Source organism: Mobula birostris, chromosome 10 (genome assembly GCF_030028105.1).
Source record: "Mobula birostris isolate sMobBir1 chromosome 10, sMobBir1.hap1, whole genome shotgun sequence".
NCBI lineage: Eukaryota > Metazoa > Chordata > Chondrichthyes > Myliobatiformes > Myliobatidae > Mobula > Mobula birostris.
Genome location: NC_092379.1, coordinates 66,692,992 through 66,706,971, shown reverse-complemented (window position 1 = coordinate 66,706,971; position 13,980 = coordinate 66,692,992). Strand labels below are relative to the sequence as shown.

Sequence of the window (13,980 nt, the reverse complement as noted above, 5' to 3'; positions counted from 1 at the left end):
AATTCTTTACACAAACATCAAACAATGCTTATTCCCTTGACAGCTTCAATGGGACATTCACCTCCCAACTATAAACCACCATGAATCTGACCTGTGTTGTAAAAGGTCACATCAGGGATGATGATGGAGGGTACTGGTTAACGTGTATAGTTCTGTCTTTAGGACAGTTTTTGTCATCCTGGCATGTCCGATTTTGCAGCATGGTTATTAGAAAGCTGATTGGAATCTTGGAAAGCTCCTAATTTATTACTTGCCTTGGAGTTAGGTAACCTGATTACACACAATATTCTACCCAAATACCTTGTGCAGAAAATAATCACATGATCATGGGCTAATAGAGTTATACTGGCCCTTCAACCCAACCGATCAAAATGCCTGTCAAAGCTATCAAAATCTATCTAAGTATCCGACCCATATCTCTCTAAATCTTTACTGTCCATGTACTTGTCCAAATGTTTTTTAAACGTTTAATCGTTCACACCTCTACTGCTTCCTCAATCCCATCATCTTTTGTGTGAAAAACTTGCCCCAAAAATGTATTTTCACACATGCAAATGCATTAATTGGAATCAGTGGACAACAGGGGAAAAGCAGGGCTGTAAGGTACTCTACTGGTAACTTTAACATTAAACCACCCCAACTAGATTGTATATCCAAACTGCCTTTGGAAGTAACTATTAAAGAAGAACTGCCACTGGGCCATATAGAGCAATATTAAAATAGATTCATGAAAGTTTAGTTAACAGTGTTGGCTTTAGGGGTAGTTAATGGACTGAAGTTCATTAGTATCATTATCAGTTCCTATCGCCCCATTCACCCCACTTCTCTCTGTGTAATGTCTTCTCCATCACACAATTAGCTGTTCCCCAATTCTCTCACATGCTAACAACATCAGTGACCATTTCTATTGGCCAGTGAACCTACCAACACGTCTTTAGGGTTTGGGAGCAGATTGGAGCACACAGATAACAGCTAAGGTCAGGATTGAATGGGGGTTATTGGGGTTGTGAGGCAGCTACACTATCTATAACATCACTGTGACACAAGTGTGGTCCCCAAGATATCCAGGGTTTAGGATCACTTTACCATTGAAACTCTTTACATTTACATTGATTTAATAAACTCACTTTATTTTTATGTACACTGGAATGAATCACAAATAATGTGCTTAAGCAAGGGACCAGACTTGGCTTATTGCCAGAAACTTGGCTGTGGGGCCAATTCAAACTTCCCTAGACCTCACAACTTAATTGGACACAGTGTGGTTCCGAGCAGTGCAGCAGCAACAGCAGAGATTCCATCATTTAGTTTATATGTGAAACTGAACCCATCCTTTTCTTTATTTGTTCACTGGCTACTCTAGTATTCATTGTTCACCTCAATTTGACCAGGAACCAAGATACTTTCTAGAACACTTCAGAGGGTGAGACTGCTGATAACACCAGGTATGGATAAATGGATAATATGTTTCCTTCTCAGATGTATTACATGTAATAATTAGCTGTGGAATCTTTCTATGCACACTCGGAAACAGCCACATCTCTTGTGCTAACTTTCAAAGAACTTCATTGCCTTCACTGCCCCTTTTGGGCATCCTGAAAGTTGAGCTGATGGAACCATTTTTATTTTCCCTTTAACTAAGGACAGAAAAATATTATAGAAATGTGAGATAATTACACAAATTAATAATTGAAGCATTCTGGCTTTGAGTCATTAAACTATTAAATCAAAATCTAAAAAAAGTTAACATTGCGGTTGAAGAACCTTCATTGGAAGTGTCTGATCTGCTGAGTATTTCCAGTAATTTTTATTTTTATTTCAGATTCCTAGCAAATGCATTTCATCTTTTTTTCGCCTTTCAATAAAGTAGCCATGTTGGGTAAATTAATTATTACATAATACAGGAAATCACAAAATCGGTTTAAGTCATGGACCAAGAGGGATGAGACTCTGGAAGTAGCAGACAAGGAGCGGTGTTGAAATCTTGAGTTCAATTTCATCGCTCCAGAACAAAATAAGGTAAATTTTAAAAGTTTTGGAGCAGATTGAAGGAATCATCTGATTTTTATTTCCACTGATTATTCTCGTTTCTCTTTAACTTCGAGTGATAAGAGAAACTAGCATTCCAACCTCTTACTCCTTTGTCTTAACAACCATAGCAACGCATCTACAATCAGAGTAGGTGACAGTGGCCAAGGATGCTCTAGCAATGGATTAAACACATTCTGTACCACTTTAGACAGAAGTAGAAAATGCTCAGCAGGTGAGGCAGTATCTGTAGAAAGAGAAATGGTGTTTATCTTTAGGTTGAATTCCCTTCTTCATATTCTGATGAAACTTTGGCTCTGTTTCTCTCTACATAGGTGCTGCTTGACCTGCTGATGGCAGTTGTTTCTTTTTGATTTCTGTGCTGATGTTTAAACAGCAAATGGCTTGGGGGTGGATTTGTGGGTGAAGTTAGCTAATATATTTTTTTAAAACTCTTTTTAAACTTCCAATCACAGGTTCTTGCAGAGGGTTTTGCTACTCAAGCCATAACAGGTGCGTTCCAACCACAATATACAGAATTACTTCAGAATAGTGCAGTTCCCATCTAAATAGTCCAGGATACAATATCAGACAATTAAAAATACAAACTGCATGCAACTGGTTAACATGCCAGATTCCTTGTTTAAAACCACATTGATACGATTAAAACGTGAGTTCTAGAATGAACCATTGTGACATGAATTCTTATCATCAACATCACCAGCTGAATTACTTGGTTTTGTCAGAAAGAATGAAACAATAATTTTTAGGCACTGACAGGAACTCTAATTAGTTTGTATTAGTAATTGAAAGAAACTTACTGTTCTATTCGTAAGGTCTACATCTGTGTAACAAACATGCTGCTACTGAGTTCATCTATTGATAAAATGGGCATCTAAGGTGGAAGAGATTTCAGATTAAAATTTGATCCTTTAAAAGCAACTTATCCCGAATATATTAACATTCACATGCTAGCACTGACATTACATAAACAGCTGTATGCAGTGAATGAATTAACTGACAGTTTTAAAATCAGGGAAAAATAATGTCACTAAAATTATGCATAGCTACTTCCAGATTGTAACAAACACTGAAGTTGCGACTGAAGAATACTCAACTTTAAACAACTTTCCTCGACTTAAACTTAGTAAAATGGAAAGACTTTGAAATCTGTGCTGATTTTAAAGCAACAACTCACTTGGAGCAAGAAATGTCAAATAAAAGCTATTTAAAGAGCCAAACCTGATTGGCTGTTGCTGCGAAGGGAACGTTGGTGGCAGGTGTTGTTGTTGCAGACACAGTGGTAGGCGTAGCGCCGTGCATCATGGGTACTTTCAGTAGGGGACACCATGGAAGCAACAAACGGGAAGGGTGTAGCGTTATGGTGACCATGGCAACATGTGGTGTGGATTGCAGGCGTGGCAGGTATCACAGCAACAAGCCATGTGACATCATCATGAAGGGTGATACCAGCATGCAATCACAGTGCAAAAAGCAAGACAGCATTGAAAGAAATAAAAAAACAAAAGAGAAAAAAAAGAGAAAGCTTATTACAATTGTAATTAAGGAGAACTTAAAACACTCTAAAAGACTTTGTACATTATCAGGCACATAATGATGTATTTGTGCAATTATATAAAATAAAACACAGACTTTGAAGCAATGTATTTAACAGGTACTTGACAAAAATTTTATCTGAAATTTTCTAGACACAGTTAACAATCCCAATTTAGTAGTTCCTTATTAAAATTAATTAACTGGAAACACACTAGAACTAATTACATTCTATAAGGAAAGTGGGGGTGTTTATCAAAGAAAGGAGACTACTTAGTTTCATTTTTACTGAATCCTGAATGAGAACAATCAAAAGTCAGAGAATATCTTTATTAACCTTGCCTCTCATTACCTCTTACGCACACACACATATACAAAAGTACACACAAAACACATGTGGATGACCATATACACAAGCACACACATGCATGTTTATACAAGCACATACATATTTGCACACACAGAATGCATTCACAGATATGTATACACGTATGCAGAAACACACACACTCAGGAGCCGTTCAATGAAAGGTCCACAAACTGATCCATGCCTTATTGTTGGTAGCTGCAGCATGTACGATTAGACCCAAAGTTCTGCCTTTTTCTGCTCTAAACCTCTTGCTTTGCAGGCCGCAGCCACAGCAGTTCTAATCAAACTTGGGTAGCTGTCCTATTCTCTCAGAGACTCAATGTTGGGGCTGTACCTAGAGTTATTTGCCCATGTTAGAAGCACCCTATGAGTCCAGATTGCATTGCTTTTGCTCTAGTACTCAAGTTAAACAATTATTTTGGAATAAAATCATAACTAGAAGAGAGAAAAAAACAACAGAGTTAATGTTCCAGGTGAAGATGATGAGAAGTTACTAACCTGAAGTCCTTGCTATTTTTCTCTCTCTCTCTCTCACTCTCCCCCACCCCCACAGATGCTGCCTGACCCAGTGAATATTTCCACCATTTTCTGTTCTTCATTTTTAATTGATAGAAGTGGCAGTACTGGCAGTCATTTTGCTTTTGGAATTATTTTGAATCTCCTGAGATTCCAGTTCCACCCTGCACTTGTGCACAGTTGCCTGTGGTTTATACCAAGCAGGCTTGGGGGGTGGGGGGCCTCTGGATCTATCTTCCCTGTCCATCTGACACATCTGATTTCTCAGACTGCTCTCTTCAAATCCCACATGGATCAGGATCAGAGGAAGATTTGCTATCAAATCATTGCTCCTACAGTTTCCTCTGCAAGACCACCCACCCAGTCACATGGCACCCTGAACTGAAAATATACCACTATCTTATGGTACAGCTCTATCATCTGCACTGTGCTAGACATTTAAGCAAATTGGTGAGCTTCTACGCACTCAGCCCTGTCTGGGCATGTGTGTGGAGCTGGCATGTTCTTCCTGCGAGTGCCTGTGTTTCTCCCAAGTGCTCTGATCTCCTCCTATGTCACCTTGATAACAGAGCGGTGCACATTTCTCCTGGTGAGGGGTGCTGGGTCTGGTGGAGGTGAGGGGTGTTAACAGGAGTGTGGGGAGAATCAAATGGTGTGAGTGCAGGACTTGTGGAAATGTGTGTAGTTGATGGCCGGTGGCTCTACGACTACATCAGATAAACAACTCTTGTTCCACAACAGAGCTCTGCAGGTGTTACAGGGAGTAATTTAAGTCAGTCAATGTTTGGGGTGAGGCATTACCATTTACACAACTTATTTTCACAAGGGATTGAAACTGGGTGTTATTGCGAAGGTGCCACGGCTTATGTTGAGCTGGTTATGTTAAAGCTGCTCCTCACCCAGGTGGAATTGAACAGGACAATTCCTAAGTGTTAACTTGGATACTAGTGTTGGCACTAGTATTGGCACTGAAGTGGGGCATATATCGTCAATGAGCAACAGTGAGACCAACTGCAACAAACAATTAGCTAGAGGAACTCAGCAGGTCTATCAGCATCTGTGGGGGGAGAGATCTGTTGACAATCCAGGTCAAACCCTGCAGAATGCCTTTCCTCCCACAGATGCTATTTGACCCACTGAGTTCCCTCGGGAGGTTGTTTGTTGTTCAGATTCCAGCATCTGCAGTCTCTTTTGTCTCTATTCTGCCACAGGTAACTGAGTGGGAGCTTGAATATATCCAGGAATGGTGAAAACAGTGGAATTGTGTTCCTGTCTAAATCTAATTTGCTCAGCCATATACCTAGTGTACAAAAAGAGATGTGCATTCAGATTCCTTTGTCTGTCCCTCCACAACTCATCCTGCAGAGAGAGTGGGTCCTAAGACTTTTGGCCTCCAGTCCCAGCTCAACTTGATATTTTCCTCCTGTCAGTTTCTGTTTCCGTGTAATCACTGTCCATCTATAGAACTACAGAGTCACACAACACATAGACCACCATGTCCATGTGAACTATCAGATGTCCATCAATACCAGTCCCCTTCACCAGTACTTGATCTGTAGTTCTCTGTGCCCTCGACAACCTAAGTGCTTGCCTGGATGCTTCTCAAGAGAGTCCCTATCTGCATCACCTAACCAGGTAGCACAATCTCGATTCCAACCAAAAATATCCCCACAGGTCCCCTGAAAACTTCTTACCTCTCAACTTACACCTCTTGTTTTGGACACTCCCCACCAAGGGAAAAAAAAAGCTACTTACACCCCTTAGAAAGTTACATAACTCTCTTCAGTTACCCTTCAGCCTCCTCCTCTCCTGGATAAGCAAATCCAGCCTATCCAGTTTCCCCTTATAACTGAAACACTGCAATCTAGGTCACATCCTGGTGAAACCCCACTGTATCCTCTCTGGTGCTGTTACATTATTCCCTACCGTGTGACAAAGCAGAACTGCGCACAATCCTGGCTAATGTTTAATAACACTGTCATATGTATGATGTCCTTGTCTTATATTTCATGATAGAGTTCCTGAGGCTATATCACACCCTCTCACATTTCCCCCCTCCTTGCTCTGACGATAACTGTTCCAAGTAAAACAAACTGAACTACATCTTAACGCAAACATGAGGCCTCCATGGCCTCGGCCTCCTCTACTGTAAAGATGAAGCCACACTCAGGTTGGAGGAACAACACCTTATATTCCGTCTGGGTAGCCTCCAACCTGATGGCATGAACATTGACTTCTCTAACTTCCGCTAATGCCCCACCTCCCCCTCGTACCCCATCCGCTATTTATTTTTCTTTTACATTCTTTTTCTCTCTCTCCTTTTTCTCCCTCTGTCCCTCTCACTGTACCCCCCTCCCCCCTTTTTTTCTCCCTAGGCCTCCTGTCCCATGATCCTCTCATATCCCCTTTGCCAATCGGCTGTCCAGCTCTTGGCTCCATCCCTCTCCCCTCCTGTCTTCTCCTGTCATTTTGGATCTCCCCCTCCCCCTCCCACTTTCAAATCTCTTACTAGCTCTTCTTTCAGTTAGTCCTGACAAAGGCTCTCAGTCCAAAATGTCGACTGTACCTCTTCCTAGAGATGCTGCCTGGCCTGCTGCGTTCACCAGCAACTTTGATGCACGTTGCTTGACCATTTTTCTGAATACTTGATGACAAAAATAGGCCCATTTTGTAGGAAACGATTAGGACCCAGAAGCTGGCTGTGAATTTGGCCTCAGTTCCTAGAAGGGCGGGTATAATTGGCATATTAGATTGCTATCAATATGCCAATCCTCTACCTTCCTTCAATAAGACAGATGCTACCTTAAACTGGAAACTACCACTATTCCGCAATGGCTCTGTTACAGTACATGCCATGAATGAACGAAATAAACCCATTAGCTGGACTCATAGAGAGAACGGAGTGTGGCCTGTAATTTGAACCCTTAGAACTGCTGCCACACAGAATCAGAGACCTGGGTTCAATCCTGACCTTGGGCGCTGTCTGCGTGGAGTTTGCACGTCTCTCCATTATTACTCTACCTTCCTCCCACACTCCTGTACCAAGTGAACTGGTGGGTTAATTGCCCACTGTAAGTTGCCCCTATTGTGTAGGGGAGTGGTAGAGTCTGTGGGGAGTTAATGAGCTTGTCAGTAGAATTAAAAGTGAGATTAATATGGGATTTGTGTAAGAAGGTGATTGATGTTCAGTATAGACTCAGGGGGCTGTAGGGCCTGTTTTCCCATGATTCCTCTCTCTAACAAAGCTTCTGATTAGCCTGAACTCTTGAGAAAGATCTGTTTCCTTCACACATAAGGTCAAAACATATGTACTTGCATCTCCCCCATGTACTAAATATGCTGGTTTGTTGTAATTAAAAGTGATAGCTGATTAGCAAAGGTGCTGGAACTACTGAGAATACATGTAGTTAATGCTTAAACTATAACTGGTAATTAAGGAACCGGAGTAAATCCATAAGGAAAGAGTTGGATATAACCAACTAGCAATATACACCCAGAGCCAGCAGAGCAAGCCTTTGATCCCAGTTCCTGCGGATAGGCTGACACTGTGCAGCAGGTTGAGCCACTTCTTCACAGCTCCAGAGACCAGGGGTCAGTCTTGACCTCATGCCCTGCCTGCGCATAGTTTACACATTATGCTCTGTCCCCTGGCACTCCACATCCCAACCACCAGCAGTTAGGCAAGCTAATAGACCGCTGTACATTACCCACAGTGTACGTGAGTGCAGTGAAGTAAGTGTGGAGTTAATGGACTTGTACGAGGAATACTCTGCAGATTGGGATTGATAGAATTACCTTGAGAACTGGCATCGATGTGTCGATTAGCCTACCACAAAGTTGTAGGGAGAACAACACTGAGAGAGTGAGGATTTGAGTGACATCAGGGGAGATTTGCAAGCGGTTTCTTTCCCATTGGCAAGAAAGGGCGGGCCTGTTATCCTTAAAATTTTTGACTGTAATAGAGAAAGATTTCAAATTCCCTTCCTAAGTAGTGGCACAAGAACTCCAATCCTGAGACTAAAGGCCTGATTTTAGGATTAAACCACAACACAGAAATTGAGCCAAACCATGGTGTGTGAGGCACCTCGCCCACTAGTGGCAGAAGGAGACTGAGAACGCTCTCATAATTAAACTATTCAACAAAGTTGTTAAACTCAAGATCAATAAAAAAAAGAATTTAATGAAGTGTTCCATTGCCATGCCTGTGACGCTTTTTCACACTGACGAAATCTTCTAATTATGCAGAATGTGCTTCACTTTGAGAACTGTCCTGTACTCCACTATGGGAGAGGTACATTGATCTTGCTGTGGGTTCACTGAACACCCACTTCACTGAACATGCACCAAGGCATGACATTTGACCTGAAGAACCAAAGAACTCTAATTCTGCTACTAAAGGAAAATAACTGCCTTCCAAATATCCTACCACCTAAAATGTAGTCAGCTGCAATACTTCAATTAAACGATCAGATTAAGGAAACGCATGCCCAGTCTCTGTACACCTTCCCAGTAGTTAAGCCTTGTGGTCATCTGCTCAGATGCAGCAGTTCCAAAAATCAGAAGCCCAAGCTTCATTCATTCATGTACAGCTGGTTGGATCTATCACCGAGCTGCAGTCACTGAACCGTTGAGTAGATTCCACTAGTTGGGAACACAGATTGGAGACAGGCTAATACTTAAAGCACGCCTTTGGAAACCAACTGGAGCTCTAGTGAATGAGGCCCCCCACTGCCATTTTGAATCTCCTTATCTCCTTTCAGCTCAAAATCACTAAAGTTATGGTGGCAGGCCTTTCAGCCCATTGAATCTGTGCTGATCATCAACCACCTATTTAGACTAATCCTACATTACTCACATTTTATTCCAGCACAAAGGAGACGTGCAGGGCAAGCTTCTTACACAGAGAGAGATGTGCGTGGAACAGGCTGCCAGAGGTAGCAGTGGAAGCAGAAATGACAGTGGTGTTTAAGAGGCTTTCAGACAGACGCATGAGTATGCAGAGAATGGAGAGGTATGAATCATGTGAAGGGAGATGACATTTTCTTTAATTTGGACTCACATTTGACACAGACATGGGCTGTAGGGCTTGGCCCTGTGCTAAACCATTTCACCTTCTATATCCTACTGTCGGCAACAACAGTCATCTCCTCCCCGACTCTGCCACTCACCTACACAATTTACCAAGGCCAATTAACCTATCAACCCACACGTCTTTAGGATGTGGGAAGAAGCTGGAGCACCCAGAGAAACGTGGAGAATGTGCAAACTCCACATAAATGGATCCAGAATGAACCTGGATCACTGGAGCTGTGAGACAGCAGTGCAGCTGGCTTTGTTAGCCATGTTAGGCTTGAGAAAAGATGAAGTATTGGGTTAGTGCAGGTAACTGTGCTGGGGTAAAAGTTCAGCCACCATTTTACTGACTGACAGAAGGGGGAGGAAGGTCTCCTGCTTTAATCACTTCTGTTCTTGTGGGGGGGAAAACTGAAATGAAATATTCAGTGAAGCCAACACTTCCAAACACAGATACACAGTGATGTTTGAAAACTTGAAGGAGTTAAAGAAAGATCAAAATGTTTGATAGAGTAACAGCTGCAACCTTACCAACACTTGCAGTGGGAGTCATGCACAATACTGAGCCTGCAGATCATGCAGAGAAGCATGGAGAGGATAAACAAAAGAGAACATTGGTTAGAAACAGTTAGTGTACACACAAACACACACATACACTCTCTCAACACATTATGGCTGGTCGAGTCAGCTTCATTGATTACCTCAGCACATGCAAGGTTAGAGATTAGTTTTTAGGAGCATCTAGATATATCCAATCACAGCATGTTGTTGGGAGATTGATGTGAAGCAAGAATCAGTTGCATTAGTAAGTGGAGCAATAGAATGTTGCTGGTTCCTGCCCAGAAGATGCAAGATCTAAATACCTTCCAGTGTTTACAAACTGCATCTTAATTCACACAGTCTCACTAAGGACACCTAGGGAGTGAAATTGGGTCTGGCTTGGAATGCAGAATTGGAATCGCTTTTGTTGCCCACTGTTTACCATGAGACAGGGCACAGAACCATCCTGATGCAATCCCACGTATTCCGAATCCCAGGCCAAGTCCAATTTGTGTGTCCTGAAAATATCAAAACCACTCGAAAAGCAAACTTTACAACATATCTAAAATATAGCAGAATTATTTTCTTCAATCCAATTTGTTTACTGAAAATCACATAGAAACGTCCAAACAGAAGCAATGAAAAACTTGATGTATGGAACCACGCCAACATTTCTGACTCCTCTTTTACTGGCCTGCAGCTTGTGAGATGGCGGTATTTTTTGGTAAGCTCACCCACATAATTGGGCAAGACCGGGCAGTAAGTGTTGGCAGACTTGACCTGCACGCAAGGAATTCAGTCCTAATGCACTAACGCTCATTCTCAAGTCGTAAGGTAACACATCCATCCCAGGAAGATTGTAGATCATTAACTTGCTTCATCTCAGAATGATGAAAATTAAGCTTGGCTAATGTGGGACAGCTATTCTTGCTCCGACCAAGACCCCACCCATTCCATCCAACAGCAAGCACTGATCTCCTGGCTCTACTTATATCCTAGGACAATCGTTTGTTCGTTATGTGCTGTGTTGTATGATGTGGGCGATCATGGTTTTTCCATGACTATGATTGTTCTACAGAAGTGGTTTGCCATTTCCTTCTTCTGGACAGTGGCCCTAGCCATTATCAATGCTCTTCAGAGATTGTCTGTTTGACGTTAGTGGTTGTATAACCAGGACTTGTGATATGCACCGGCTGCTCGTACGACCATCCACCAACTGCTCCCATGGCTTCACGTGACCCTGATCGGGGGCTAAGCAGGTGCTGCACCTTGCCCAAGTGGGACCTGCAGACTAGCGGACGGAAGGAGTGCCTTACACCTCCTTTGGTTGAGATTTGTTTCCAGCCCGCCACCTATCTAGGACAATACGTGAGATAAGAACATGCCAAAGCTGCAGTGAAAATTACTTCAATAAAATTAAAAAGAAACATTTAATTGAATGCTTAATATGAAAAATAATGTTATATATACTTCACCATGAAATCCTAAATAAAGAGGGCAGTTATGTTAAATGTTAAAACTGGTCCGATAATGCGTTTATGTCGTAAGCCCCAGTAGTGAGGGCACATGATTTCCAAGGCTAAGTGAGAGAATGCATGAAGAGCGCAAGTGATAATGGACTAACCTGTTGGGATGAATGTTGGTTGTTGCAGCTGCACATTAGCTAGAGCCTGTTGGTAGTGGAAAACACTGGGGTTAAACACTGTGGTGGCACCATTGGTTTTTTCAAGTGCTGGCCTCTTTGGTAAAGGTTGGAGAGCACCAGGCTGGAGAGCCTATGGATGAGGGATTGATTAAGACAAGTAGAAAATAAATGACGCATGCACCAAACTATGCACACAAACTTACACCCGCACACACACGCACACGCACCGACGACTGGCCTGTCATTTTCCTGTCACTTGCAGAAGCTAAAGCAAGGCAGCAGCTGAAGCAGACGCCATGGATGATGTGCAAGAGAAGCAAGAAGCCTTCTGAGAATTGAGAGTGGAGCCACACACTCACTTAACAGCGTTTAGCATTAAAACAGGGTACGAGGTTCACCAAGCTTAAGATGCAAGAGGAGGGACAGATGAGCTTCCGTGATGAAATGACAGAAAAAAGTTGGCCCACTTCCGCTTAGTAACTGAATGTAGTGAAAACTTTAAAACTTCATGCAAGATAGTAAACACAACCAGGGTTCTCTCTAGGCAGGGGATTACAAAACCTTAGAGATGTAAAGTCCCAGGGCTTATTTCAGAAAAACACTATTTTTAAACCTCTTAACACTAAATATGAAATCCACATGAATTGAGTACTTGTATTTTCTGTTCAATTTAACACAAGTAGCTTTCCAGAATATTGCTTTGTTAAGGTAAATTTATTTCTCTACAACACACACACACACACACACACACACACACACAGAAAGGCCCACACACTCACAGATTGCCTATATACAACATGATCAACAGTCCTGTACATATTAACCTTCCAAAGCTGAATGAAGTAAAAATCAAGCTTTACATTAATGGGAGCCCAACAAGCAGCTTCGCGGCAGGGAGCAAGAGAAGCAGACATAAATGCCTGTTGTAAAACTGCAGTGCCCAGAAGCCAAGGAGCAGAAATTTGTCTACAGTTACTTTTCAGTGTTAAAACAGGGTTACCAGACTCCTGAAAATGTTCAAGTACAAATTACGAGATGTATTAGTGCCAAATCCAAAGGCATGTGAATGGGCTCCCTCATGTAACACCACTCTATTTCAGGGAACTACAAGCTCTGGGGGCAAAATTCACTTGTCAGTCATATCTTTTGGCACAGCATTTACTTCAGGAAGATCTTAAAGGGCCACAGATGAATGCAACTGGCAAGGAATAAGAGTGAAGTGGTGGCGGGGGGGGGGGGAGGGGGGGGACAATGACATCTTGAGGGGCGGGCAACCAGAGGCACAGGCTTCAGAAGAAATGTCCAGGAACCTGTTCTGGATTGTTTCTGCACAGTCCAGGACAGGTTTGCATCAACAGTCCAGAAAACCAAAAAAAAAGGCCGGTTCCCTCTCTGGCCACTGAGCTATTCCTAACTTCTGCCATGCAGCAGGGAGCAGTGCCCCGCCCGATCCTAAAGCAAGCCTTTCAAAATGCAAAGGCACCTGTGTTTTGTTGCTACTGGGGTTCGTCTAGCAAACAAACCTCAATGCCTGCACCACATTTACAGTATCACCCTCAGGATCCTTGCGGACCATCTGTGCTGTGGAAGGTGCCTCACCTGACACTTTGTTGCTCACCTATACATTCCACAGGTCACAAATAACTCCACATACAAAGTGGAGAAACCTACCAGCTTTGGGGAACAGGACTTCTGTATTCACAGCAGGAAGGGGCAGGAGATTCCAGTGATGGCTTCTCAGGGTGCAAGCATTTATAGACCTTGCAATTGCGACATTGGTTTTACCCATTCCTCATCTCACATGCAAAGATCCTTTTGCAGGATTTCTCATAACATTTATGGCCATTTTATTTTGATGGACAGCCTGCTTAAACTCTCTGGATTCATGACAACTGCAGTCCTGCTTTAGGTCGGCCTACTCAGCAGAGAATTCTGCCTTTAACTACTAAAATGCTTCCTATAATGTGCACTTGAGCCTTCCGCTACATTAACAGCTGGTTCTCCTGTAGTGAATCAGCACAACATGAAGGAAATCTCACTGGAGACAAAGATCCAGTGGTGCATCATTGCCGATACCATTCCAGGGGAGCTGACAGGCAGAAAAAACAGTCACTGGGATATGAAAAACAATGCATCAATAAGACTATTAAAGCCAGGGTTAACTCATGTGTAAGACCGGTTAAATTTGGGTCAATATATCTGTGCAATACATGTTTTTAAATCACTGTGCAGATGAATTTCTTGGCCCAGCCAAC

At 42.4% G+C, this 13,980-nt stretch overlaps 1 protein-coding gene across 10 annotated transcripts in view; it reads right to left on the bottom strand.

The window, feature by feature from the left end:
* Positions 1-13,980, bottom strand: part of LOC140204079 (muscleblind-like protein 3) — a 185,493-nt gene that overhangs the window by 18,488 nt on the left and 153,025 nt on the right. For 6 of the 10 annotated variants that reach the window (XM_072270397.1, XM_072270389.1, XM_072270388.1 and 3 more), the window contains 4 exons: positions 11,705-11,855; positions 10,072-10,107; positions 3,271-3,359; positions 2,850-2,923 (listed from right to left, as the gene is read on the bottom strand). In XM_072270397.1, the coding sequence (XP_072126498.1) occupies positions 2,867-2,923; positions 3,271-3,359; positions 10,072-10,107; positions 11,705-11,855 (333 nt within the window). In that variant the 3' untranslated portion in view covers positions 2,850-2,866. Of the gene's footprint in view, positions 1-2,849; positions 2,924-3,270; positions 3,360-10,071; positions 10,108-11,704; positions 11,856-13,980 lie in introns of those variants that run through there. The other 4 variants (XM_072270395.1, XM_072270396.1, XM_072270394.1 and 1 more) reach the window with 4 other exon arrangements.